This window comes from Echeneis naucrates, chromosome 10, assembly GCF_900963305.1.
Source record: "Echeneis naucrates chromosome 10, fEcheNa1.1, whole genome shotgun sequence".
In the NCBI taxonomy this organism is placed as follows: domain Eukaryota; kingdom Metazoa; phylum Chordata; class Actinopteri; order Carangiformes; family Echeneidae; genus Echeneis; species Echeneis naucrates.
The window spans coordinates 2,508,987-2,536,400 of record NC_042520.1 but is presented as its reverse complement, the minus strand read 5'-3'; the positions used below and the strand labels follow the sequence as shown (position 1 = coordinate 2,536,400).

The 27,414-nt window shown below is 44.0% G+C and overlaps 3 protein-coding genes across 6 annotated transcripts; 2 read left to right on the top strand and 1 right to left on the bottom strand.

Moving 5' to 3' along the window:
- The first annotated feature begins 367 nt into the window (after positions 1-367).
- Positions 368-6,854, top strand: smu1a (SMU1 DNA replication regulator and spliceosomal factor a). Its single transcript, XM_029512396.1, has 12 exons — positions 368-475; positions 1,712-1,922; positions 2,054-2,206; positions 2,324-2,434; positions 2,593-2,721; positions 2,858-2,977; positions 3,063-3,179; positions 3,360-3,487; positions 3,622-3,748; positions 3,863-4,030; positions 4,457-4,609; positions 5,714-6,854. Exons 1-12 carry the CDS (start codon positions 450-452, stop codon positions 5,810-5,812), a joined length of 1,542 nt encoding a protein of 513 aa, XP_029368256.1. The 5' UTR covers positions 368-449; the 3' UTR covers positions 5,813-6,854.
- A 714-nt stretch (positions 6,855-7,568) lies between these two features.
- Positions 7,569-16,336, top strand: LOC115049683 (probable carboxypeptidase X1). Of its 2 annotated transcripts, XM_029512104.1 has the most exons (15): positions 7,569-7,868; positions 8,516-8,641; positions 10,529-10,638; positions 10,709-10,848; positions 11,028-11,112; positions 11,232-11,391; positions 11,480-11,571; positions 12,029-12,152; positions 13,297-13,493; positions 13,559-13,738; positions 14,116-14,313; positions 14,712-14,808; positions 14,991-15,130; positions 15,205-15,307; positions 15,485-16,336. In XM_029512104.1, the coding sequence occupies exons 1-15, from the start codon at positions 7,604-7,606 to the stop codon at positions 15,802-15,804; spliced, it is 2,337 nt and encodes a 778-aa protein (XP_029367964.1). In that variant the 5' UTR covers positions 7,569-7,603; the 3' UTR covers positions 15,805-16,336. The 2 variants fall into 2 exon arrangements, with proteins under 2 accessions (XP_029367964.1, XP_029367965.1); XM_029512105.1 differs by lacking the exon at positions 8,516-8,641.
- elp1 (elongator acetyltransferase complex subunit 1) lies at positions 16,274-27,266 on the bottom strand. 3 transcript variants are annotated; one of them, XM_029512103.1, is made up of 36 exons: positions 27,166-27,266; positions 26,259-26,440; positions 25,909-26,061; positions 25,697-25,778; positions 25,498-25,578; positions 25,313-25,398; positions 25,015-25,202; positions 24,740-24,863; positions 24,522-24,615; positions 23,764-23,994; positions 23,513-23,683; positions 23,138-23,216; positions 22,789-22,944; positions 22,596-22,702; positions 22,323-22,426; positions 22,187-22,240; positions 21,992-22,097; positions 21,805-21,920; positions 21,652-21,725; positions 21,033-21,111; positions 20,463-20,542; positions 20,226-20,360; positions 20,008-20,093; positions 19,783-19,931; positions 19,227-19,350; positions 18,890-18,987; positions 18,611-18,812; positions 18,464-18,525; positions 18,268-18,330; positions 18,113-18,173; positions 17,711-17,824; positions 17,439-17,538; positions 17,230-17,357; positions 16,845-16,996; positions 16,556-16,634; positions 16,274-16,413 (listed from the first exon to the last, which is right to left on the bottom strand). In XM_029512103.1, exons 2-36 carry the CDS (start codon positions 26,406-26,408, stop codon positions 16,346-16,348), a joined length of 3,936 nt encoding a protein of 1,311 aa, XP_029367963.1. In that variant the 5' UTR covers positions 26,409-26,440; positions 27,166-27,266; the 3' UTR covers positions 16,274-16,345. The 3 variants fall into 3 exon arrangements, with proteins under 3 accessions (XP_029367963.1, XP_029367961.1, XP_029367962.1); XM_029512102.1 differs by having other exon boundaries at positions 16,346-16,413; positions 25,015-25,205; XM_029512101.1 differs by lacking the exon at positions 27,166-27,266 and having other exon boundaries at positions 25,015-25,205; positions 26,259-26,408.
- Between the last annotated feature and the right edge of the window lie 148 nt (positions 27,267-27,414).

Genomic DNA, 27,414 nt, shown 5'->3' with positions numbered 1-27,414 from the left:
TGCGCTGAGCATCATCTTCATCATAACCTTGAAGGACCTTCACTGGCACAGAGAAGGGAGTCTGTGGACGACAGCTGGGCAGACAGCGCCTCCTGTTGACCGGTTAGGGATGGCACCAACGTCAATGGGGCTGAATGTGTCCCTGCAAAATGACCCACAAACCTGTCTGTCCTCAGGAGGGGGGGTGGGGGAGATAAAGACATCCAGTGAAACCCCAGAACCATTTCTAAGAATAAATAAATGGATGAATGGGGTCGAATTGCTTTATTGTGTATGAAAACAAAAGTGAAAAAATGAAAACGTGAACGCTGAAACTGTGACCCTCATCCGAGGCTTTTATTGTGAAAATATGCGAGCCCGCCCACTACTTCCGTGTTTGAGTCCGTGCTTCGTGCTGCCTCTCTGCTGCGGACTGACAACTTCTGCCTGCTGTTTATCAGAAAATAATCATGTCTCTGGAGGTGGAATCTGCAGAGTAAGTTTGCAAGTTAGTTTTACACGAACTCCGGCGTTTTTTAAAATAAATCTTCATCCTTTAATTCCGATTTTTGTCACAGTTTCTGCCGGTGAGGCCTGTTTCATCCTCTGCTCGCGTTAGCGCCCCGAGCTAAGCTAAGCTAAGCTAAGCTATGCTAGCACAGTTTGTCCCGTATGGATGTTGTCTGCTTTTTTTTGGTGCAGTAAATTAAGTTAATGTAATTCTGACATGTCGCTTTGTAATTGTGGATCTCAAACCCACGCACTTTGTGTTTCCAGCTCCAAAAGGAGGATCTTACTGCTGAAAGATAGAATAAGTTAGCAGCTAGCGTTAGCTTAGGCTGCACGGCCAGTTGCTGTAGTGTTCATCATTCTGCAGCTCAGAAACAGAAACCCTAAATGTTAAGCACCGCCGGTTATTTCAACAGAATAAGTCCGTTTTTCATAGTTTACTAAGCTGCAGAAACGTTAAATGAAATGTTGCAAAATGTTTATTAGCATCAGTTATTTCCGTTAATGCGATCTAAAGCCTTAATATCGATATGTGAGAGTTTAAGAGCACATATTATCATATTTAGGTATAAACCTATTGAAAGCATTTTGATTTGAGCTCCTGAAACTAAACATGTTTTGTTTTGTTTATTGGTATTATTATTATTATTTAAAGGCTTAAAGATGTAGCCAGTAAATAGTACCAGTGTGTGAATTCCAAACTTCTTCAGTGTCATTTCTGTACTTTTTACATGTTTGTCTTCTTTAAAAAAATCACCTTTTGGCTTTAAAACAGCAGCAGGTCCCCAAAGTGCAGGGGTTTTATTTTTGATTGGTATTTGGTGTTTTGATCATCAAGAAGTTGATTACATTGATTCTTTGGATTTAGACAGTTTAGTGTCTTTTCACGAGACCATGTTCTGTGTCCAAATTTGCTTATCAGGGGGCCAGATGACCTGCTGCAAACTATATCTACTCTGCCCTGATGGTGTTAAGTGATAGATGAAGATCTAAATGTAAAAATAGTGCTGACTTTATCCAGCAGTCGTATTCATAATTGGTTCTTTCTTCCCTGTGAAGCAGGAAATACAGATCAAATTATTATGTTTTCATGGCACTTTATTTTACTGACCTCGATGGCTCATTATTCAGCACTGTGTGTTTAATTTCTTCAGTTGAAGTATCCTGCTGTCTTGTGTTATTTGCCTATCCAGAGGACTTACATCAGTTTTGTTTTCCACAGTGTGATCCGTCTGATTATGCAGTACTTAAAAGAAAACAATTTGCACCGGACTCTAGTCACGCTGCAGGAGGAGACCACAGTGTCCCTGAACACCGTGGACAGTATAGAAAGCTTTGTGGCCGACATAAACAGCGGTCACTGGGATACAGTCCTGCAAGCCATCCAGTCCCTCAAGCTCCCAGATAAGACCCTGATAGACCTTTATGAACAGGTGAGGTTTGCTTAAATTCTTGTCTAAAAGTTGTCCTTAGCGAAAACACTCTTCCAGTTAAGAACTTTATTGATGTCATCTGAAGTCTTGTACCCTCAATATCACATTGTTCCGTGTCATTTCCTGACCAGGTGGTGTTGGAGTTGATCGAGCTGAGAGAATTGGGTGCAGCTCGTTCACTTCTCAGGCAGACCGACCCCATGATCATGCTTAAACAGACCCAACCCGAGAGATACATCCACCTGGAGAACCTTCTCGCTCGCTCGTACTTTGATCCCAGAGAGGTGAGTCCAAACAAGCCACGCAGCAAGATGCAATTTTTGTTTATCCATGTTGTATTCTTTGTGTATCAGGAGGTCCCCAGCCTGCATTTGAACAACTGTTTTTTCTTTGACATCCAGGCGTACCCAGACGGCAGCAGTAAGGAGAAGCGCAGAGCTGCCATCGCTCAGGCCCTGGCAGGGGAGGTCAGTGTGGTGCCGCCTTCTCGTCTCATGGCTCTGCTGGGACAGGTAAGCACTCTAACAACCTGCAACTGTGATTTGAGCCTCTACTCAAGAGCATTAGCATTTAAGCGTGACATTTATACAGCACACATCTTGATTATCGTTTCCCATACATACCAGTAGTGACAACATCTGGATAAAGTGTAGTTTTTCTCTTCCCTCAGTCTCTGAAGTGGCAGCAGCATCAGGGTCTCCTGCCCCCCGGTATGACTATTGACTTGTTCAGAGGTAAAGCTGCTGTCAAGGATGTGGAGGAGGAGCGCTTCCCCACCCAGCTCAGCAGACACATTAAGGTGCCAACGCTGTCTGAGCATACAAGCAACAATAATTGGCTGCTTCATTGTATCAAGCTGAGCATTCAGCCGAACTGTCCAAAAGTTGTGTTGAGTTACAAAACTTAGAGGAGTTATGTTTTTCTCCTCCCGACAGTTTGGACAGAAATCTCACGTGGAGTGTTCCAGATTCTCCCCTGATGGCCAGTACCTGGTCACTGGCTCCGTGGACGGCTTCATTGAGGTCTGGAACTTCACCACCGGAAAAATCAGAAAGGTAACCAAAGACACACAGACCACATTTATGCGTCCCAACATGACTTCTGCGACGTTGAAATCATTGTGTGTGCTGTGCTTTACAGGATCTGAAGTACCAGGCTCAGGATAACTTCATGATGATGGACGACGCAGTGTTGTGTATGTGCTTCAGTCGGGACACAGAGATGTTGGCCACCGGAGCACAAGACGGAAAGATCAAGGTGGAAAATTCACTCTACCTCCACTTCTCTCTTTGTTCATATGCATTTTATTTACGTACAAGCTGAAGTCATCCATTCATTCATCTTAATACCCTGAAACAGTGATCTGCTAAATTAGTGTTGCTAATATCAGCAAGAAGCAAGCAAGTTACTTTAAAAATTCTGTGTTTGATCGTTCAGGTGTGGAAGATCCAGAGCGGTCAGTGTCTGAGGAGATTTGAACGAGCCCACAGCAAAGGAGTAACATGTGTGAGCTTCTGCAAAGACAGCAGCCAGCTGCTCAGCGCCTCCTTCGACCAGACAATCAGGTGAGCACCTCAACTCTTGTTGTTTCTGTCTGTTAGCTGTCAAAGTTAAGTGTTGCAACGCCAAGCTCTGAACTGAGTAGCCTTTTTTTTTTTTTGGATAATGTTTGACATAACGCTTGTGTGCTTTGAATAAGAATCCACGGACTGAAGTCAGGTAAAACTCTGAAGGAGTTCCGCGGTCACTCCTCATTCGTCAACGAGGCCACGTTCACTCCAGACGGCCACCACATCATCAGCGCTTCCTCCGACGGTACAGTCAAGGTAGGAAAATCAGCCGATGTCCCAAATCTGATTTCCAACCTCACGGTCCAACAGCGCCATATGAAGTCTTCGCAAAGACCAGTTTCTTATCTTCATGTGTTGACATGTTTTCAGGTGTGGAACATGAAGACCACTGAGTGCACCAACACCTTCAAACCTCTGGGCACGTCGGCGGGTACAGACATCACCGTCAACAACGTCATCCTGTTGCCCAAGAACCCCGAGCACTTTGTCGTGTGTAACCGCTCCAACACGGTGGTTATCATGAACATGCAGGGACAGGTCAGTTCAAATCATCACAGCTCAGTCTGGGGAAGCACTGCCTCAATTAATGAGTATGAAAGGCACCGTTTATTTTTTCAGCTTTTAGTTATTCAAATACTGTCACTGTTAAATAAATTAGTTATAAAGAGATCGAACAAATTAGAACCTGTGCTGTTATTCTGTGTATCAACGTGAGAATGGGGCTTCTGTGTCTTCTAACAAGACGCTGAACCTGAATCACTATAAAGTGCTACACACATTTAGAAAAGGGAAGATAACATTTTGATATGTTTGTCTGACACACATTCATTTTTCATATAGAAATTAAAAGCCAATTTTAGACAGTTATAATATCTTAACTGAACTTAGTTCACAGAGTAATTCTAAGGTTTGGTATCATCTAACAGGGCTAATAAAAGCATCTGTCTTCATCTCCCACTGCAGATCGTGAGGAGTTTCAGCTCTGGTAAGAGGGAAGGTGGTGACTTTGTGTGTTGCACTCTGTCGCCCCGTGGTGAGTGGATCTACTGCGTGGGCGAAGACTTCGTGCTCTACTGCTTCAGCACAGTCACGGGCAAACTGGAGAGAACGCTGACGGTATGTTACTGCGTCTCCAGAGAGTAGATCAGAAGTGTTCAGGAATATCACGGCTCCTTGTTCCCTCAGCGCCTCAGATCGGCACGAGAAGCTTCATCTTTACACAAATTTAACAGACAAATCATTTTTTCTTCTGCAGCAAGCAAACGTAATGAAGTTTTCTCTGTATTCTGATCAAATTCTGCTGAAGCTGCTTGACTGAAATAAATATACAGTAACAGTTAACATCATGCTAAAACTTAGTCACATTTTATCCAGTTTCTCCTGGAATCATATAACCTGCTTCTTCTCATGAATTATCAGAGATAGACTTCCTTAATTAACAAGCTCACATTACTGACATATCAGGCAAGACAAGGCAAATTTATTTGTATCGCGCAATTCAAAGTGCTTTATCGACATTAAAATCATAAATAGAAAATAGATTTCAAAGAAAAAGAAAGTACGCCACTAAAAGACAATAATACCAATTGGAATGATTAAAAGCATAAAAAAAGTAAAAGCTGCAGTGAATAATAATGTTTTCAGGCCTGCTTTAAATGAATTAACAGTTAGTGCAGGGAAAATGTTCCATCAGTGAGGAGCACAATAACTGAAAGCTGCTTCACTTTGTTTGGTTCTGATTCTGCCCGATGCCCTCATCGGTCTGGATACTTCATATGGAGTTAATAAGTCCTACACCATTTAGTGCTTTGTAAGTTTAAGTCTATCCTCTGACTCACAGGAAACATTAACATTATTTTAGTGTGTAAGTAGTTTAGTTTGGCTGCCCAGCAGTATAAGTTTCTTTTTAATGCTTAAACAAAAATGTGCAGCTGATTGGTACCGCTTTTTATAGCTAGTAATTACATTCATACAAAATAAATACAATACATGAGGCATTTTCCTGACTGCGATGGGGCAAATAATAATATTAAATGAGAAAATATACATCGGAAAAGTATTTTTGAGTGGTGAAACAATAAACAGAGGGCTTGTAATGTATAATCACACTATAGGATGGAAGTTGATAAAAGCAATATAAGAAACAAAGGTTTTGATTCAGTTACAGTCTTGAACCTTAGATTGAGCTTCCTCCATCGTGTCACTCCTTCCCTCCTCCAGGTCCACGAGAAGGACGTAATCGGGATTGCCCACCACCCGCACCAGAACCTCATCAGCACCTACAGCGAGGACGGCCTGCTGAAGCTCTGGAAACCTTGAGTCACCGACCCCGAACCGAGACTCGGACGTTCTCGCTCGGCAGCTGCTCCGGTCGCTCTGGATGCCGTTTGGCCATTTTTGTTTCGTTTGTGTCATTTTGCAGACTCTCTGGTCCACGTGGACTCAAAAGGTTTGGACGTACGTGTCGATGATCTCAGTTCAGTCGTCACTTCTCCACATTCAGCTGCACGTTTCCATCTGATTCTGGTGTGTCTGAATATTAAAGCAGAGTGTACCGGAGATTTAAAGTGCTTTGTTTGTTATATTAATGAAAACATGCAACTGAATGTATTTCCAGCAGAGCCTCATTTACCTCAGCCTGAGGGTCGAGGTCCATTTTTAGATTCTTATTCACCTTTTAAAATATCATACAATTCTCAATTTATCAAAATTTTCCAAAATATTCCATTTTCAGCCCATAAAATAATTTAGCGAGCAGAAATGATTGAATGTGCATCTTCCAAAAAAACATCTGCTTTATTTTGGCTCCATTGTTATTGAATTGATTTTTCAGGTGACTTTCCAAAGAAACTCATGAAAATGTGAAGCTGACATACTTTATCAGAAATACTCTTCAGCTGCACTGAGAACGGACACCTTCATGTTTATCCGGTCAGTAGAAAAGGCCGAGTGCAGACACTCTTCAGGTAGATAAGGTTCTGCTGATGACCTTCACGTGTTTTTCACAGATGAGGGGAGGAGTCAGATGTCTGTCGAGGGCTGTAGATACTAGACTTAATTCTTGTTTTTGAAAATTCCACTTTTTTGTAAATATATTTTTTAATAGCATTTTTTTTCCAAGAAGAGCTGGTTAAACTGTGTAGTTGTGTCTTAGCTTCAATTTTCTGGCTTTATTTCCACTCAAACATGGATCTGATTGTCTTTGTCAGCAGAGATGACTATAAAATGTATCCTATGTTTTAATTGTATCAATTCTCCCATTATCCATTTTGAATCTGTGTCATTTAAAAAAAAAAAAAAAGTCAGTAATTCTTTTTTGGCCTCCCTGAGCGATCTTCATTCTCTTATTCCAAAATCTGACGGCTAATTTTGAAATGTACAAATTTTAATTTGATGAATCATGAAGAATTCGCACAAATCAGACATCTGATTGCTAATCCACACGTCCCCTCTGTATGTCATCCTGTCTGCCATTAAAGCTGTTTAACCAGAAAAACATCCGTTTTTTTTTTTGGTGCCTTGGTGAAACAGAACGAGGCTCCTCTGCTGCTCGATGAAGAGCAGGGTTGGCTGAGTTTAATCCCTGAGTAAACTCTGCAGAGTCAACTCAGACAGAAAGAGAAACTACAGGGTTTTCATTACCCCTTCAAAATAAAAGCACATTTGTTACTGAAGAGGAAAGTTTTGATTACAGGCAATGATATAAAATGAATTTATTGAATGTCCAACTTGGATCCCTGGAAAGGTTCTTAAAGTCTTCGATAGTTTTTCCTGAGAATCATCTTGCCAACTTAAATGGGAAGCTGATGGTTTTCTGTGGCTGAAGACTGTTTGTTTTTCAGAATTGTTTCGTCCAGTTGTTGTCCCGATTGGTCGTTTTGTCAGAAGGTTCATCACACGTCTGTTATGATTTACTGAAGCACTGAAGAGTTTATTCAGTTTGGTTTGACGTGCGACCTGAAAAAGCACTAAACTGTCACGCTCCATCGCAGACTTTATTTTGTAGACCTGTGACAGGAAGTTGTTTCTGCGCGGCGGGGGCTTTGGCAGTGCAGGTCGGGGAGGTTGACTGAGTGCTGGTGGTGTTTCTTTAGAAGGCTCAGAGTTACTATGGCCGGAGCTCTGCACTTCACTCTGCTCCTGTTTCTCCATCATGGCTCTTCTGTCCTGGTGCGGAGTCGACCTGCTGACGGAGGCTCATCCGCAGGGGGACCCCCCCATCCAGCTGTCGCTGCAACTGTGAGCCCTTTTCCTGCAGGAGCCACCTCTGATGCTCCCACAGCCGGTTACAGTGAGACGACAGCTGAACGTCCAACTGGAGGAACCAGGAAAACTGCAGCTCACAGAGAAGAAGACGAAGGTCCTGTGGAGCTAGGTGAGAAGATATCACATTTTTATTTTTAGGGTTTAATTTTGGATGACTTCATTGGTGCAACATCAGTCCATAGAATTGGCTCTGGGATTCAGCTGGAAAAATGTTCATGGGGCAGTTGTGTTAATCTGCCCAAACTAATTGTTGGTCCCATGTGATTTTCCTTTCTTCAGTTTTAAGAGGAAATGTAGAGTAGCTACTGAGGTCTGGGTGTTTGTAGACAAAGTGGGATTCCTCAGATCCTCGTCGAGACTCAGTGTTAGAAAGCTCTGTTGTTCTTTGCATATCTGCAGTTAGAGTCAGTGTCCGAGCGTTGGGGGAGGATGGGAGACTTCAGCTGTGTGTGTTCTCTACTGATGAAAACCAGATGCTCAGTGTGATGGCCCAAAAAAAAAAAAAAAAAGTGTGTGTGATGGTGTTCATGAAGGCATCAATTCAACGGCAGGCTGCAGCCAGATTGGTCCGAATGTAAATTGATGCAAACACGTCGAATGCGGCAGCAGAACTCCCGTGAATGCCGTCTGTGATTTTTAAAGTTGTGTCCTCTGGTGGCTTCAGATGGAGCAGCAACAGCCACACACACGCACACACACACCTGAGCTGAAGAATGCTCTCTGCATGCATTCACAAATTGGTGTGCCTTTTTGTAGCAAGGAGGTCCAGCAGGAGCGTTACTGTAGGGAAGAAGTCCAAAGCGGTCCAGAAGAAACCCAAAGTCAGCAAACAGAGGCCAAAGCTTGTTAAGAAAACCAAGTGGAAGGTGGAGACGGTCCCACGTATGTATCGGCCCCGGAGTGAACAGTATGCAGCTCGTAGACGTCAGAGGCAAACAGTTTGGAGGTTTGCTGCAGCAGGATGATTCAAGCGGTCTCACTGGGACACTGAATTATCAGCAGCAAACACAAAATCAAACTATTTGCCTGTTTAACCCCTCCAGTCCAGGATCAGATGCTGAAACTGCACATGCTCTCTGTCTGCAGCTCACACTAAACATTTTTCAGTTTTAATTCACCCACCAGCTGCTTTGTGTATCAGTTCTTCTGTGTGTGTGTGTGTATGTCTCTGTGTTAACATTCTTGTGTATGAATGTGTGTGCGTCTGTATGTACAGCCTGATTGGTGAACGGTCGCAGCAGATAAATGCTGAGTAAGCGACTTGTCTCGTCCTGTGAAATCAGATCCACTCAGGCCTGTAAGCCGGAGCTGGAGTCGGATTATCAGACGGTGCCATGCCGGAAAAGCCGGAGAAGCAAAGTTAATAACATCGGCGCTCCTCTGTTGGCTCTGTGTCAGAAAAGCACAACACAAATCACAGAAAAGAAGATCTATAATTTATAAATGAGACGTCACCGGTTCTTTTTCCTGCGAGTGTGAGAGGAGCAAACAGCTCCAGATGATAATTAGACGAATGGTCGGAAGCTCAAACCTCCTTTGATTCCTGCTCAGCGAGGACCAAATGTTGTTCTCATGAAGCTCCATGAAAATTTGTTTTTTGCGGTCAGTTTTCCGGTCAGTCTCTTTTGTTCAGAGAGATCTTTGTGTTTTGGTGGGAATCCAGTAGAGAAGTCAACAAGTCGCACAACAGAGATCTGACTGGAGTACAAGGCCAGAGGGGGTGAAGGAAATGCCACCTACGTCTCAGTGTTGATCTGAGCTGCTCCTATACCTCGGCCTGACTCTTTCAGCAGCCGGTGGAGCTTCCTGGCAGGAAGAGGCCGTTTGAACCGAGCTGAACTCTCCAGACAATGAGAGTCTGTGTGAGGTTTTAATGCAGCAGGAGGTTTAAAAGAGCCAGGGCTGTTCTCTCTGCTTCCTGCCCTCCTCTTTCAATTTACGAGACATTTTCTGAAAAAAGCTCCAATTCCAGAAAAGAGAACAATAAAAATCTAAAAATCTGAAAAACATTCAGACTTTAGCTCGTGGCCAAAGGTGAAGGTAGGATGGAAGACTGCCCCGATTCTCCGGTCAGTCTCGCCCTCCAGAGGTCCCTCACTCGGGAACACCCTGAGATACTTGAACTCCTTCTCTCGGGGCAAAGACTCGGGTTCAGATCAGGGAGGCTTCTGGAGGGAAGCCCCACCAGATTCAACCCCCAGCTCCTTCCACTCCCACAGAGAGGTGCCGGGCTCCGGGCAGGCTAACCTTCCTCCCTCCTTTATCTTTCAGGAGCCATAGAATTCATCTGCACACATTTTTCCTTGTTCTCTCACATGCTTTAGAGGAATGACCTTCTAATATCTTAACTCTCAGCTTCTCAAGTAGTCAAGCGTGTGTAGAATGTACACACTGTGTGTCTGTGTATATGTTATGTGAACATACAGCGTGTGTGTATAATTATAATGTACGGTTGACTTACTTCAGCAAAGCTTTTGGAAATCAAACTGCCTCTCTTCACAAGTAACCCAGAAACTGGAGACTCATTCTCCGTTTTCTGTCTGATGGGAGTAAACGTGTTGCTATAGAGATGCTGTTGGCTGGAGATACAACACCATCTGTCATCAGCAGTTAATCCAGGATTGATCAGAATGAATTCAGCATCATTAGTGCCATCAGTTTGACTGGCTTGGCAGTAGAAGCTCACCCATCAGACTTTTTACCTCTTGTCCTTGATTGATGATGTTGATGATGTTGATGTGATCACCGAGTGTCTTTCGGCGGCATCAGAATGTCCCCCTCTGGGTCTGGAGTCGCTAAAGGTCAGAGACGATCAGCTGAGGGCGTCATCCTACAAGCGGCGAGGCCTTGGCCCTCACCGCGGCCGCCTCAACATCCAGGTAACCAGGCAGTCCGACGGGAGCTCCGGTCAGTCTGTCCAGAGCAGCAGCATCATTCTGTGTGTTTCAGTCCGGCATAGAGGACGGAGACATCTACGACGGGGCTTGGTGCGCTCAGCACAGAGACAGGAAGCAGTGGCTGGAGGTCGACGCTCGGCGACTGACCCGCTTCACCGGCGTCATCCTGCAGGGACGCAGCTCCATCTGGAGGTCAGAGCTGGAGGTCGAAGGCTTCACAGCACCAGAGAGCATGATGGGAAATGACATGATTTTTTTTTTAACTGTACTGTTCCACTGAAGCAGACGTTAGCTGTAAATTAGCAGCATTAGTTTGTATCACCTGATCTTTTCCTCCGTCAGCTCGTCTGCTGTGTTTTCTCTGTTCACAGTTGGGACCTGGTTCACACCTACAAGGTCCAGTTCAGTAACGACTCCCTGCTGTGGAAGTCCTGCATGAACGGGACGAAAGAGGCTGTGAGTAACCGAGCTGTTTTCCATCACACTGAAGTCTAATCGTGAGTTTGAGGTTCGGCTTTGATCAGTTTCCCAGCAGAGGCTAAAGATGAATTCAGTTTTCTTTTCTATTTCTCCAGATTTTTGAAGGTAACCAGGACACGGAGAGTCCCGTCCTGGCCCTGTTCAACACGTCCACCGTGGCCCGCTACATCCGGATCAACCCTCAGACCTGGTACCAGAACGGGACGGAGGGGGACATCTGTCTGAGAGCAGAGGTGTTGGGCTGCCCCGTCCCAGGTTCGTCTGTACAGAGCCTGACACGTGCTGTTGTGTTTTCATTCTACGTTTAACCTCCGTAACGCACACGACCCTCCTCCTTTATTAGATCCCAATAACATCTACCCCTGGCAGACGGAGCCGCCACAGTCCAGAGACAAACTGGACTTCAGACACCACAACTACAAGGAGATGAGGAAGGTGGGAGAGAAAATGCCCCAACACAACAGCGTTCATATTTACTGTGCCAAAGGACATCTTTAAAGAGGCAGAAGCCGTTTTTTAGTTTTGCAGGGAGTGTGTGTGTGTGTGTGTGTGTGTGTGTGTGTGTGTGTGTGTGTGTGTGTGTGTGTGGTCTCAGTTTAGTCTGACCAAAAAACAAATATTATGGGATGTTTCACGCCATCGTGACAGTGTCCTCACTGAGCTGCCACTACCTGCAGTCTATGTGAAGACACCGTCCTAGATCTGATGGACAGAAGACAACAAAGATGGACAGTCCACGTAACACACTCAGTGTTTTAACACAAACTGGACAGAGGAAAAGATTGTACACAACACACTCAAGAACCACAACAGAAGACAGACAGACAGACAGATGAGTTACTTCATCATTTTTTCATTCACAGTGATAAAATCAGACTTTTTCCTCTCGCAGCTGATGAAGTCGGTGAACGAGGCGTGTCCTGACATCACCCGGATCTACAGCATCGGCAAGAGCTACACAGGTCTGAAGCTCTACGTCATGGAGATCTCCGACAACCCTGGAAAACACGAGCTGGGTGAGAAAAACAAAAACCTCATTCAGATTCAACTGCTAGTTTCACTGTTTTATCAACCAAACGTCTCGTAATGTAATACTAATGATATATAACACATCAGCTTTTCAGTGTGAGTGCTTGATTCGTTTTGAGCGAAGAGGTCAAAGGTCAACGTAAAGAAACCAGTCTTTGACTAAAACTGACAGTCCAGCACTGTGTGAGCCGTAAACCTGCACGAGTCAGAGCTCCTCTACGTTTGCTCTGAGCTTTACAAATGTTTTCTTTGGCCCTGTCGGCTCAGACCACATGGCGGCAGAGAGCTTTTCCCGCCAAAATCAGCGAAGGAAGCACAGCATGAGTAGAAAGAAAGCGGGAGATCACTTCGAGGTAGAAAGGTAGGAAACTAGGGGGGTGGATAGGGAGCTAGGCAAATAACTGAGCGGTATGTAGATCATTTATTATAATTATTTTTATTTTATTGTGCTCCGTCTTTTTTAATTTGTTGTATCACTTTTCTTCTTTCTTGTGTTATTTCATTGTTATTTTTAATTAATCTTTTCATGTTTAAACACATTTCATCAACATATCTCATTTTTAAATTAGCCGTTATCACTTTGGATCGTAGTCCCCTGTATGTGCCTGCGTGTGTTGTCTTTTGTAAAGCACTTTGATTTGGTTTCTGCTGTATGAAATAAAACCTGATGGGTTGGGAGGTTAATAGGTAGTGAGGAAAGTAGTGAGTTGGGTGGATAGATAGATCAGAAGGTTGGTCGCTATGTGGCTGAAGTAGATGGTTATGGAAACGGGCAGGTAGACAGGAAGACGGCTTTGTGGAACTCTGTGGGTAGTTTGAGCTGAAACTTCTCCTCGTTAAAAGTTTTGTGGAGGATGTGTGAGATTTCAGGGCTACTTGTGAGAGTAATGCATACGGGGAAAACAGGAAACAGATCCAGGTCTCTCAGGGCACTCAGCTGCATTCAGTTGCATTCTGAAAACAAATGCGTTGTAAGTAAAATGAGTTTTGAAGATAAGATCAGGTCAGGTCAGTATAATAAAGACATTCAGTTATCTAACTTTCGGGCTTTTGCTTTTATCTCGATTCATATTTCGAAGCAGACATTATTCTGTTGCTCCATCTGGACTCAGCAGTGGTTTCCCCCTGCAGGAGAACCGGAGTTCCGTTATGTGGCGGGGATGCACGGGAACGAGGTGCTGGGCCGTGAGCTGCTGCTCAACCTGATGGAGTACATGTGCCAAGAATACAAACGGGGCGACCAGCGCATTGTCCGCCTGGTCAAAGAAACTCGCATCCACCTGCTGCCCTCCATGAACCCTGACGGCTACGAGATGGCCTTCAAAAAGGTGCCAAAGGTTATAAACTGTTTGGAGCCAACCCGGGATAATTCAAATGTTTCTGACCTCCACAGGGCTCGGAGCTGGCGGGTTGGGCCCTCGGCCGTTACAGCTACGAGGGAATAGACATGAACCACAACTTTGCCGACCTGAACTCTGTGATGTGGACTGCCATCGAGCTGGAGACGGACCGGTCCAAACTCATCAACCACTACTTCCCCATCCCCGAGCAGTACACCTCTGAGGAGGCCTTTGTGAGCAGAGTTATAATAATGAAATAGTTTTCCTACGTGTGGCTTTGACCATTCAGTCGTTTCGTTCGTTGTCTTTCTGCACCATCGACGAAATATCTCATTGGTGATGAAGTTTAGCTGTTTTTGTGTCATCTCATTTTACAGTCTGACAGTTAAACTGATAATTGTGTATTTACGCTGATAAACATGAAGACTTTGTTGCAGAATAAGGACCACAGCCACCAAAAAACATACACAAATCTCAGAGACTAGAAATTCAGCTTAGCTCTCACCTCAGTGATGAAAAAAATCTGATTATTTTAACTGTAAACTTCAATTTATTCAAGAACAAAAGTTAAAAATGAGGTGAACTTTGGCTCTTCCACCTCCACATTCAGGTGGCGTCAGAGACCCGAGCTGTGATCAGCTGGATGCAGAACATCCCCTTCGTCCTCAGCGCCAACCTCCACGGCGGGGAGCTGGTGGTCACGTACCCGTACGACATGACCCGGGACTGGGCGCCACGCGAACACACGCCCACCGCTGATGAGAGCTTCTTCCGCTGGCTGGCCACGGCCTACGCCAGCACCAACCAGGTCGCTGCTCCTCCTCAACGCAAACAACCAAAGTGATACTTCCAGTTTTAGAAACGTCACACGACACGTTTTAGATTATTGATCTAAATATTTCACAGTAACATTCAAGTTTTCTGACAACAATGTTCAGAAAAATGCATGAAAACATAAATTTGTGTGGTTTTTCATGCAAGTTAACTTTTTGCATAATGAATTACACTTTCTGAGTAACGTTTAACCCTCCTCAGCAGGAGTGCACCTCGAGTCGACAACCAGTCACAACTCCACAAGCACAAAAACTTCTTTAATTCCTCTCTGGAGCCATCTGTGTTTTTTAGGTATCGATACCGAATGAGCATCGTGAGTATCGAAGGATCGAACCGACCCTTAACGTGTCCTTCTGTGTCCAACGTGACCAGGTGATGTCCAACCCGGACCGGCGGCCTTGTCACAACAAAGACTTCCTCAGATACAACAACATCATCAATGGAGCCGACTGGCACAACGTACCAGGAAGTAAGATCATTTGCTGTTGAGTTTCCATAAGTGAGGGAGCAAAGTGGGAAGATTAAGAAAAATAAGATGTTTTAATTTCTAATGTCCAAATTCCAAACATGACAAATGTAAACGTAAAATAAAAGCAGTCTGGTAGTAACTGCAGCAGATTGCCTTTCCCCTTTTGTGTTCCATCGTTGCAGGCATGAACGACTTCAGTTACCTCCACACCAACTGCTTCGAGGTGACGGTGGAGTTATCCTGCGATAAGTTTCCTCACGTCAGCGAGCTTCCCATCGAGTGGGAGAACAACCGAGAGTCTCTGCTGGTCTACATGGAGCAGGTCGGCCTCATTTAACATCATCACCTCTGCTTTAGGCTGATTTCTATTTATGTTCTTTTGCCTCTTTATTGCAGGTTCACCGCGGGATTAAAGGTGTGATCCGGGACAAAGACACAGAGGCTGGGATACCAGACGCTGTAATAAAAGTTGACGACATCGATCATCATATCAGATCAGGTAGTTTTTACATCTCACACCATTATTATGAAATCAATAATTAAGGCTGTGAAAATGGAAAATGTGTAATGTAGAATCTGCATGAATTTTCTGTCAGTGTTATTTTTATGATGAGTAGATTGAGGCCTTTGGATCTGCTGCCATGAAGTTTTGAATGAAATGCATTTCCTTCTGCAGCCTCTGATGGCGATTACTGGCGGCTGCTGAACCCCGGCGAGTACAAAGTGACGGTGAGCGCAGAGGGGTACTCCCCCTCCTCCCGAACCTGCCAGGTCATGTACGACTATTATCCCACAATCTGCGACTTCCAGCTCACCAAGATGCCCAAACAGCGGCTCCAGGAGATCCTGGCAAAGGGAGGGAAAATCCCCAAAGACCTGCAACTCAGGCTGCGGCAGCTACGTCTACGCAAGCTCCGAGTCACCACCAAGGCCATCAACCAGAGGCGTGCAGCCGCCGCCGCCGCTGCTGCCGCCAAACGGGCCAAGAGGGTGTGATGAGGATGAGGATGGGAACAAAGCAGGACTTGTTCTTACTGGAGTCATGTCACCATTTCTTCTTTAAAAAAAAAAACAGCTGTTGAAATAAGAATTAAATCTGCTGTGGAGCAGCAGAAGTCACTGCGTCACCTGAACTGCTGCGTTTGCTTTGGACTGTTAGCGCTCTGCTGGCCCGATGAGAGAACGAGGCCTTTCCTTTTCCCAGAATAGCTGCAGGTCAACAGGAGGAACAAGTACTGCACACAGGAAGCGGGTCCGTTTTTTGGACCATATGCACCTTCACACTCTCGATTGTGAGAAGAGGACAGCAACTTTGTCTTTATGTGTTTACCTTAGTTTGGTGACCACTTCCCCTTCAGCCGATCTAATACGGCTCAGATTGAAATAACACCACTCCTTCAAAATAAAAGTATCATGCCCACAAATCTATTAAGACTACAAGATTTTGTACAAAAACGTACCCCCATGTTGTTAACTGGATCTTTATTTATGACATAATGAACATTTGACTTTACAGGTAAAAACTGCAGGAATAAGACTACTTCAGGATGGTGAGCTTCCACTTGACTCCGTTTCTCATCTTTGGGGGTGCCGGGAGCTCAGCATCTACAGCAAAGGAAATTAATGAGACCCAAAAATCACTGGAAGACAATACAGAGCAGACAGGTTGTTCCAACGGTGACCTGTGAGTCTTAATGTGAGGTAATAAACTGGGTAATGAGCGTTTATCTCTTAAAATGCTGCCGACCTTGTGAAGCTGCAGGTCGCTGCTGCTGCTGCTGGAAAGACGCCATGATGGTGTTCGCGGTCGAGTTTGGCCCAGTGATCTGGAGAGCGGGAAAAGAGTAGCGATATAAATCCTGACAATTTACAAACACAACACTGCTCTTGTTTCTAATTTGTTGAAGATATCTTGTGTTGCTGGTGTTTAATTTGGTCAAAGTGCGGACAATTAATTCACCAAAACTACAATCAAGACGCTCTAAAAACATGCATGTTACTGACGTTATAATGATCATTTCTGGTATTCTAGTTACCGGAGCTTGGTTCTGTTGGAGGCCTTCAGGCCACACCTCCGGCACCGCTGTCTCCATCGTCTGCAGAGCTTCCTCGAAGGCCGCCTGAAGCTTCTCGGCCTGTTTGTCGAACTGGAACAGTACCAGGGCTTTCAGCAGGTTGTGTACCTCCTCTGTGTTCCATCAAACAGGCATGGAGGGATGGAAATGTGTTAATGAAAAGAGGTTTAAATAAATATTGGATGAGTTTTTATCAAGAATGCCATTTTAAAAATCAAACAAATGTGAAGACAGCTTTCATCTGATCCATTTATGTATTTAAATCTTCGTCTAAATCTTCAGCTGAGACTGAAATAAATAAATTATGACATTTCTATGTCGAGTGTTTGAGTGTACAGGTCTGTACCTCTCATCTTGTCCACTGTGGTAATGATCTCGCCCAGAGCGCACATCAGTGCTCTGTCCTCCATCGGGCTTCCTTCCTTCAGACTGAGCTTCTTCCTCTCGGCCTTCCTCCGGTTCTTCGATGATCTCCTGCGTGAGCATGAAACCAGAAAAAACAGTCATCATTTGTGGCACATCTAGACATTTAGAAGTAAAAAAATAAGATCTTACGAGGAGATGCGGGAGTTGCTGTGGGAGTATTTGGATCCGGTCATCACGCTACTGGCTTCAGAGTAAAGCTCAGCATCAGGACAGTCTGGGCCGTCCTCATCTGAAAGACGACGTAAAAGAAGAGTCTCCACATGCAGCTGCTACAATGGCTAAAAATAGACATTTTATTTTATTCTGTCAAAATTAGATTAAAATTAACATGAACTTGTTTTCCCGCAATAGATGAGCAGCAGCAGCCAACACACACACACACGATGAAAACTTGCTCTCACCCAGCATGTCCAGTCTGGCCTTCTGTTTCTGCTCCCGGACCACAGCCAGCCGGGTCCTGTGCCGGCTGAACGTGGCCAGCTGAGCCTCAAGGAAAGCCGCCTGAGTGTTGACGGCTGATGCAACACAAGGACAACATCAGATACAACACTGAAAATCTTCCTGGACGACCCCCCCCACCCCAACCACAAACTCTTTAAATGGCAGAAGACTCACACACCTTTTTCACTCCTCCCTTATCCAAATTGTACATTTTGTACAATTAGTGTTTTTTTTTTTTTTTTTATTCTTCTTAGATGCACAGTTTGCTGTACACATTTGCATTTCACTGTGGTTGCACCACATGTGACAAATAATGATCTTGAATCTCTTGATTTGTAAATTTAGACTCACACTGTTCTTACCTTCCAACAGAGCAGGCTTCAGGTTGGTTTCAGTGATGTCCTGCCTGTTGTGCATGTACGTCTGAAATAAAACCATCACACACGTCAAAGGATGCTGCTTCAGTTGGAACATTCCAACAATGCCTCTGGGATAAATAACATTTCTGCCCACTGACCAATCGAAGTGCCTCCTCCCAGACTGCACCGGTGATCAGAGCCAAGATGGCTTCCTCGCAGTCCTGTTGGAAACAAGAACACAGACAACATGAGACCTCAGCGGCCAGCTTCAGACAGGAAGTTAATCCGGTTCTTTCCCCGTCAGAAAGCTGCTTCATTAAGAGTCGTTTGGGTCGGCTCTTCTCACGCTCTTACTTTGGCGTACTGGTCCAGCAGCAGAGCGGCCTCCGAGTAGCGCCGCTGCTCAGTAAGCTTCTCTGTGAAGGAAGGAAGTGGAGACCATTGTTGGATTGGCGTGTCAAGAACCACATCACCTCCCTGTCAGTCTGTCGCAATGGTTACCTGCCAGGTCCCTGGCCAGCAGAGCCAACTGGTCAGGAGGCAGCGGGATATGCTGCGCCACACAGATGGCGTTTCTCCAGCTGGAGCTGCTGGCGAACGCCTGCAGGGCGCCAACTGACTCGCCACAGCGCCATAGCAACAGGCCGGCCTGCTCCACCTGCTGCTGCTCCACCAGGTGCTCTGCATAGGCGCAGCTCAGAGCCTGGAGGTCAAAAGGTAATCTGTGATGTCTTTGAAATCGAGGCTCCTCCACACCATGAAAGAAAACGGCGTCTGTACCTTATAGTGAGCGCTGTTTGTTGTAAACAGTCTCAGAGCTTCACTGTAGAGTTTCTGCTCCTTAACCAACTGCAGAGCTTCGGGGAAATGTTCCTCACCTGAGCACAAAACAAAAAATAAATAAAAGTAAAAATAAAAACATGTAACTAAAGCATTTCAAAACTTATTTTTCTTTCAAAATTTGGTGGTTTTTTTTTCTCGAGGTTGACAGATTTTTCTTCCTCTCAGTGTTAATTGTAGGTATTCATATGAGATTGGCACCACACAAGATTTCTGCCTCTTGAAAAATGGCTGCAGACAAAAGCAGAAAGCAGCAGAAGGCTCTGATGTGACTGACCACACTTGCTGAGATGAAACAGAGCCTTCCTGTAGCGTTTCAGGTGTCTGTCGATGGTGTAGCGCTGGTAGTTTAGCTCCAGACTCTTCAGCATGTTTAGGAAGGGAAGGTACTCTTTGGGGTCCTGCAGGGACAAAAATCAATGAGTATCAGCCAAATTCATCCCCTATTTACTGCCTGGTCATATATTAATAATAAAAGGATCAAACTGGTCCCTTTAAAAGTTGATCGTCTAATTTGATTTTGGAGCAGCTCTTTGATGAAGTGGAAGTTAACAAATCTGACAGCTTCCATTTTTACTCTTCTGCTTTGATGCATAATCTGCATATTAATGTTTTTGTTCAGAGGTCTTCCTTTTATAAAAAGGGCCAAAGCATTACAGTTCATTTGGAAAGTAAAACTGAAACAAACAAAGAGCTGTCTGACTTAATGACATCATTAGCTTAACTGATTATTTAGAACATAAAGTGTCATGTTTTCAGATTTGTGATACCGTCCCTGAAGGAAGTAAGCTGTTTCCTCCACCGCCTCCTCCACCTCCTCCATCGTCTCTTACCTTCTGAGATTTCTCAGCCACCATGAGCACGAGGTCGAAGTCGTATGTTCCCAGAGAATGTTCGTACAAGTCGTTGACATTGACGAGGAAGAGGAGGTACTTCAGCGCCTCTTCTGCGTTCACAGCACCCGGAGCTTCAGGTGGGTTCTCTGGACGAATAGAAACGGCACTAAAAATAAGATCTGTTACGTTGCATTACCATCTATGTGTGTTTGTTGTGCTCACCTCGAAGCTCGTGGACTTTCTGCAGAGCGACTTCCAGCTCTGGAACCGTCTTCTTCACATGAGCCGTTAATATGGACAGACAGAACCTAGACGGGGGAGATCCTTTTATGTCCCCCTGCTGATTACACCTACAGAGTCTACAGACTTTTACAGCTATAAAGGAATCTAGATCATTCGTCAGACAATTTAAATACGTCACAATATGTTGTATCACTGACTTGTTTGGATCCATGGACTCCATGGCGCTCCGTAAAGCATCACAGACCACATCCACCTTAAGACCAGAGGCTGGTGGCAGCTGGACAGGGGTGCTCTCAGGACGGGGGTACATGGTGCTGGTTGTGTCCTCCTCCCTGGGAGCCAGAGCAAATCAAAGAATAGAAAAATAAAGATTTCATTATTTCTTTCATTCTCATGGAAAAGAATTTTCTTTCTTTCAGCTCTGGCAGTCTTACCTGAGTTCAGTGAGGAAGAGGTTGATGTGGTTGATGGAGTTGAGTTGTGTGATGAAGGTCTCTATGTTCTCCAGAAAAACCTGCAGGCGAGAAAACAACACCTTTTATTTGTTTATTTATTTATTTTTATTTTTATTTTTTTAATTGAAGCACCAACTCCAAACTGGTAAAGATGACAGACATCCAGGCTCATATATCGTTACCCCACAAGACATCTTAAATCCAAATTAAATGTAAAATTCAGGGAGTTTCCTTCAAATTTGACAGAAATAGTCACTTAGGCTAAAGAACAAATTATTTTGGTGGTCAAAGGTCCCATACAATGTTTTTATTCAAGGCTTCACATTGAAATTTGTAGAAAAATTTGTACAAAATATCACATAAATGGTTATTTCTTTATGGGACTGGATAAACTGGATAAACCTGAAACTAGTCTTAGTGGTGGAGGGATACAACCACAAAGCTAAATATCTTCATCCTTTCAAATGTAATTTTACACATTTATGTGTTTATGGGATTTTTGTTGATTTTAGAAATCAGTGTTCTCTTTCACTAAATCTTGGTACAAACCTTTGGGCTGTGGTCGTAAATCAGGTTCAGGTTGATCCTCAGCTTCCTCATACACTCGAAGGCTTCTCTGAACTTTAAACTAGAAAACAGGAGAAAAAATGACGTGCTGAACTGAGCTGAACTCTCCTTGAACAGCGTGACACAATTTCCTCCACTTATGCTCAGCTGGGCTGATGGTTTATTTAAGAGTCGGGCTGCAAATTAGGTTTGAGCGACACCCAAAATCCTCTTTATTGGCTTTTATGTTTCAGCAATAAGCGATGCCACTGAACTGCAGCGGAACAACTTCTTTATCACAAAGTACAAAATACCATTTCTTTGATGAAAGATATAGAATATGGCTTGAAATTTTGTAGAATTTGATATTTTTCTAATACAATGGCAAAACCCACAAGAAGCTGGGTTTTTTAAACATTTTTATAAGCCCTAACCCAAAGTTTATTATGAAAAAGGTGAAGATTTGGAGATAAATATAAAACAAAGATTACAGATGTTGATTACAGTTGTGTACTTAAAATTAGTTTTGCCTGGAGTGACTGTTGTAACAGTCATTGTCATTGTAATTGTAACATCACTTAAAAACTGGGGATGTGATGTGATGGAAGAAGATCGCACTCACTCATCCAACCACCTCCTGAGCTGAGCCAACACCAGTGCTCTGTGATGTACGGTTTCCAAGTTCCCACGAGGCATCTGGACACAAACACAAATGATGAGAATTTTTTTTCCAATCTGTGTTTCTGGTTTTTAAAGCAAAAACAACAAAACTGACCTGTAGAATAACTCTGGTGTCTTGAGGCACCACAGTGACGATCCTGGATCCTCTCTCCACCCGGCGCAGCGTCTCGTCATTCTGACCTCCAATTGAGGCCAACGCCGCCTGCAGCCCTGCAAGGTCAGAGGTCATTTACCTGGTCCAAGAGAAAACAATAACTACAGCACAAATCACCTTGTCTTACCTTTGACACTGAGTGTACTGAGCTGGAGGCAGCGGCAGGTGTGGGAGTGTGTGGTGATGAGGAGGAAGTCGTTGCAAATGGCGAAGGAAGACACGTTAGAGGCCAGCTGAGAAAGAGGCAAAAGGGAATGAACATCCCATCAGCTGTGCCTCTGGACCAACATACAGAGAAAGTGGAAAAGCGAGGCGATGGTACCTCTGTTTCTCCAGCATACAGGTGTGATCTGTCAGTCAGGCCCAGGAGATATTCCTGAAGATGTTAAGGTACCAGCATTATGCCTTTTTCCTGTATTCTTATGACTAATCATGTGACCATAATTCTATATTTCTACCTCCCCACTGATGGAGCAGAGGGCCATCTGAACACAGGGAACAGGGAAGTTCATTTTACATCCAGTGGAGTCACACCAATCCTCCACAGACTGCTCAGGACAATCTACAGAAGAGATTTAAAAGAATGTCAGACGTATGTTATTTACTTTATCTATTTAATGTATCTCCTGTTATTATTAGAGTGCTATTGAGCATTGTTTTATCAAATTGCTGATTAAAGCAGAATTTAACCTTCAGAGTTAAAACATAATAATCTACTTTGTTTTAGTTACCCCAAAGCAATTTCCTGATCTGCCCATCCTCCAGCTGTAGAGCCACAGTGCCAGACTGAGAACAGTGAACCATACTGACCACAACACCGTCCACTTCTATCTCAGACCTGAAGCAGAAAGAACTGCATGAACAGGCAGCACTGTGACAGCTTTGTGTTCATTCACAAGGAATGCAGGACAAAGACGTGCTGACCTGACAGCGAGCGCGTCGCTGTCGTTCTGAGCAGGATGGAGCATCTTCAGGGTGGAGGTCGTCGGCAGCAGACCGGTGCTGACGCCCAAAAACAGCTCATCCTGCAGCCACAGCATCTGCCGCAGAGCCAGAGGGTCGTCCTGGAGAGCAGGTACACTGCAGGACGCACAGCAAGCAGGAAACAGTGAGGGCAGAAGCAAACCAATAAACGGAAAAACAGAGAGACTGTTCACATTTTGAAATTAATATGCTAGTTATTCAAATGAAAAAGTAAACAGATATTACACTATGAGACACGATCATCTTATGGACACAGTATCACGCACAACATTGTCTGTAATTGTGTTACCTGAAGGTTTTCCGGAGGACCAGTGGACGAGACACAATCCTAAATTCATCAGCTGTTTTTTCAGCTGGTTCTCTGGAGTCTTGATAACATGAAAACAATCAGGCAGGTTACAATAATAAAACTGAATCCAAACATATTTTTCGTCTGCTCATGCACAAATTCTTCTTCTACCCATAATCCCCCGTTAAAGTTTTTGTCTGTCGTCACTCTAGGTTATCTTCTATTCTAAAGACATACTGGGTTTAATGAGACTCTTCGAAGGTATAAAAAAAGTTATGTATTTCAAAAAGGGAGAAAGAAATTCTGCATCTGATCTAATGCCTAATGTTATTTTGTTCAGTTATTAGCTCTTTATGGAAACAGTGCAAAACCAACCTTGGCTATAGACTGAGATCTGTCCATTAGCTGTGAACGCTGCCAGCTCATTGGTTCTTTGTGGTTGGCAGAGGAAGGTCACCTGGTTGACCGCTGACTTCAGCTGGAGCTCGAACGAACACATTGGTGGAGGGACGACACACTGCCTGAAGGTTGTCACCAGGATTTTATCTGAGAGGTATGAGACAAATATTAACACCACACTGGATTGCTCTGCTACTCCACCTTGTCCTTTCATCATCGTTCCTCACCTCCATCAATCACAGCTACGCTGGCGTTGTCAGTGGCGTCCAGCCCGGGGCTTCGCTCTGTCGTCCATCCCCAGTCGTAAGTGATGCTGGTCCAGCTGCGCGTCACCAGGTGGAGCTTCAGGGGGTGTTCGGGGTCCCAGCAGACACAGACCGGCGCCTTCTGAGGGTCTCTGCCAAAGTCCAGGCTCTGTTTCAGATACCAGTGGTAGTTTCCAACTGTCCACAGCTGGACTGCAGAGGAGGAAACAAGTTTGATATAAATTCAACACAGACTGAGGGAAAAATGTGATTTAAACAATTGATGGCTTTATCATTTCAATTTCATGGTGGAACAAAACAGAAAAAAAGTGAATGACATATGGGGGAGAATCTGTCCAGCCAGGAATCAAACACAAGGCTTGCTGCTCTGATCTCTGATCTGTGCACACATGGTATTTGTCCCAAACACCTAACCACTTGTCTATTGGGTCACCACTAATTTGTGCTTTTATTTAGAAATGATAAAAACTGTCCCTTATCATCATGTTTCATAATATACTAGAATGTATTCATTTTTTCCTTAATTTTGTATCCCTTGCTTGGTATTTTCACATGAAATTAAAATATTCTATCACCAACCCAATAAAACAATATTTCAGATGAGGGAGGGTGAGGGTTTTAAAAATCATCTAGAATGTCAATATGTGTGGTCTCGATTTAAACTACAGTGACACTTAGTGGCGGTTTCCAAAAAGACCAGAGTTGATGGCTGAGCTTACTGCAAGTGTTGAAGCTTCCATCCTCTCCAGCTGTCATGTCCTCCACCCAGACTGCTAAAACAGTGGAGTCACTGTTCCACAACAGCTCCTTCACCTACAAAGTCACAAACTCATCAGAAAAATAATTTGATAACACTGTTCTCTGGATGATAAACTGCTCCACTGATCCTTGTTGTGCTGAAGATTTTATATGTTAAATCAGATTTCTCTGGACAAACCTTAGCCTGGTCCTTGCTGAAGGGCAGAGTGAAGTCTCCGTGCAGCAGTCCATTCTTCTCCATGAACACCACGCTGTGTTTGTTGGGGTGACGCTGAGTGCTTGCTATCAGGCTGCCAGACGGTCTGAGGCCCAGAGAGAAGATTTTCACTTACTTCACACCTAAATCAGACAGCTTCTTTCACACATTTTAAGAGATTTGCTATAAGAAAACATCACAAGCAAGATTAAAAAAAAAAAAGTTTAATGAACCAAAAGGAAACTGCTCTCTCTTACTTCCAGCAGAGTGCCTGCTCCAGGCCGTTGACGGGCTCACTGGTGGCCTGCAGGATGCCCTCTCTGTTCCAAACACGCACCTTCCTTGCTCCCGTTTGAGGACAGACGGCGCTGACGGCAAACAACTGACCGTCACCCCGCCACGTCACTCGTGGCCTGCGGTCGTCCCACCCAGCAGCTGGCTGCACCTCCTGGAGTTTAAGTTTACATCATTTGCTATATGTTCATTTAAAAGCAAGTTTACACTCATTCATGCAAATCCACTGAAACTCAGTTGTGTCTGTGGTTGGATCTGGACCTGGATCTTCCTCTGTGCTGCCTGTTTCCCCTCAGAGCCGTGGAACTGAGTCTCCTTCTTGCCCCAACCCACTGTGATGAACTTTCCTGGGAAGCACACACAACATGCACAATGTTCAAAATATTATATGAAGTATTATTATCATAATTTATCTGCTGGGGACAAATAATCTGGAGTCACTTTACCTTCACCAAAGTCGTCCTGGTGGATTCTGATCTCGGTGATTGGCTCAAAATCTTTGGTCATCATGATGATCGTTTCCTGACCTGTGAGCACAAGTTTTTACCATTTTATTCACTCGTTGACAAACCTGTTGTTTAAAATAACACGACTGATTTTATCAATATTTTTTTTTTCGTTTGTGTTTTTTTTAGAAGTACAGACCAGTCGTGAGAGTCACAAGCTCTTCATCAGGACTCCAACTCATCGATGTCAGGCCGCTGTCAACACTGCCAACACACTCAAACTGTCGACAAGAAACAATATGTGAGGACCCTCATTCAGAGGTAAATCCTAATAGTCTCTAATTAATCTAGGAAATGGACAAATGTCTCCTCACTTCTTTTTTTTTTTTTTTTTTTTGGTGTACTGCTGACCTGGCATGTATTGAGGCTGAAGAGGACAACATCGCCACCAGCTGTGGCCAAACACACTGACTCAAGTTCAGCCAAGTCCTGCAGTCCAACCACAGCTCCGCTGCCATCCTCTGGGAGGAAATTATCGGCTGTCAAAGAGGCTTCACTTACCACCTACAGGAGAGAAAGGCATAAAGTTTCAAAAAAGAAATTTTGCCTCCCCCTCTAACTTACAATTATATGCATCAATAATCACATTAATTTACTGCTGTAGAGAGTTAAAGCTTAAACAAATTTATTTGCTTTTCTCTTACCAGCCCCATCCCTCCCAGAGACAAAGAGACAAGTACAGTAAGTTATCACAAGCTCACCTGGCCCGTTCGGGGGTCATATTCTGTGATGGAGTACTGAGAGGCAACCAGCAAAGAACCAGTGTCAGCCCGCACAGAAAAACACTGTGGGGAGCCCAGACCCTGCAGCTCCGAGCTGCACAGGCTCTTCAGCAGCTTCAGGTTCCTCATTTCACCTCAGGACAGATGCTGGAGGCCAAAGGCTGCAAAGGACATTTAACATGTAAAACGCTGAAACCAGACAGTCTGGAAGACTACACCTACAATTACAATTGAGCATGACTTTTGAAGGATGTTAATGAAAATGATAACGTGTTTGATTTGATTGTATCGACAAAACAGCATATTCCATGTTAAATTAATCAAAATCCAATTTTAATGGCTTGAATATATTTAAATATTCCAATTGCTTTTGGTTTTTGGTCTTTAATGCAAGTTTAATATTTAATGCATTTCTTTTCCTTTGCAACGCACCTTTCCCACTAAAAGCTCTAGACATGTCAAAATAAATCAAGTAAATTTAATATTCAATGCTTTACAGCTACACAGACGATGTGGACTACAAGGGTACAGATATCTCACTGTGTATTTCTGAGATATGACTGTAGACACTGAATATTAAATGCATCGTTTGAATTATGAGGCTAATTTAATAGTTTTTGCATCGCCTTGTTTTACCGACCAATTTCAACCAACCCAACATCAGACCAGTTTCACAAACGGTGTAAAGTTCCATAGATAGCCCATAAACAGTGTAAACTTTGGGGATTTGTTGGTGGAATTATAAAATGAAAAGTGTGCTGGTGTCCGAAAATGGAACTAGAAGTACTAGCTTAAAATTAAAACAGACACTTCAGCGGGTGACCAGAAAATGGCGGCAACAAAAATCCTCCAAAAAAATCAAAAAGTAAAACCAAAAGCAACTTACCTAAAAAACCAACAGCTGGAAGAAATAAAACCTTTTAAATGTCCAACATCAACAACACACCAAAACACACATGTGGCGTTGTCGCGCTGGCGACCTTTCACCTCTGACGTAATGACGTCAGTTCGTGCCGGTGTCGTCCTCTGACGACACGGCGTAAATCTACGTCGCCCGGAAGCTGTCAAATAACCGTCTGATCAACTGTTAGCGATGCGGATGAATAAGAAAATAATAAAGACAATACATTATAAA

Bases quoted from the DNA above. Each gene is read 5' to 3' on its own strand.
- smu1a (XM_029512396.1), top strand. From the start codon at position 450: ATGTCTCTGGAGGTGGAATCTGCAGA. The intron at 2,207-2,323 runs GTGAGTCCAAAC...TTTGACATCCAG, and splicing joins CGTACTTTGATCCCAGAGAG to GCGTACCCAGACGGCAGCAG. The intron at 3,749-3,862 runs GTAGGAAAATCA...ACATGTTTTCAG, and splicing joins CCTCCGACGGTACAGTCAAG to GTGTGGAACATGAAGACCAC.
- LOC115049683 (XM_029512104.1), top strand. From the start codon at position 7,604: ATGGCCGGAGCTCTGCACTTCACTCTGCTCCTGTTTCTCCATCATGGC. The intron at 13,494-13,558 runs GTGCCAAAGGTT...TGACCTCCACAG, and splicing joins ACGAGATGGCCTTCAAAAAG to GGCTCGGAGCTGGCGGGTTG. The intron at 15,131-15,204 runs GTCGGCCTCATT...TCTTTATTGCAG, and splicing joins TGCTGGTCTACATGGAGCAG to GTTCACCGCGGGATTAAAGG.
- elp1 (XM_029512102.1), bottom strand. From the start codon at position 26,408: ATGAGGAACCTGAAGCTGCTGAAGAGCCTGTGCAGCTCGGAGCTGCAG. The intron at 26,062-26,258 runs GTGAGCTTGTGA...TCTCTCCTGTAG, and splicing joins ATGACCCCCGAACGGGCCAG to GTGGTAAGTGAAGCCTCTTT. The intron at 20,361-20,462 runs GTAAGACTGCCA...TCTGGCTCCCAG, and splicing joins CTCTTCCTCACTGAACTCAG to GGAGGAGGACACAACCAGCA.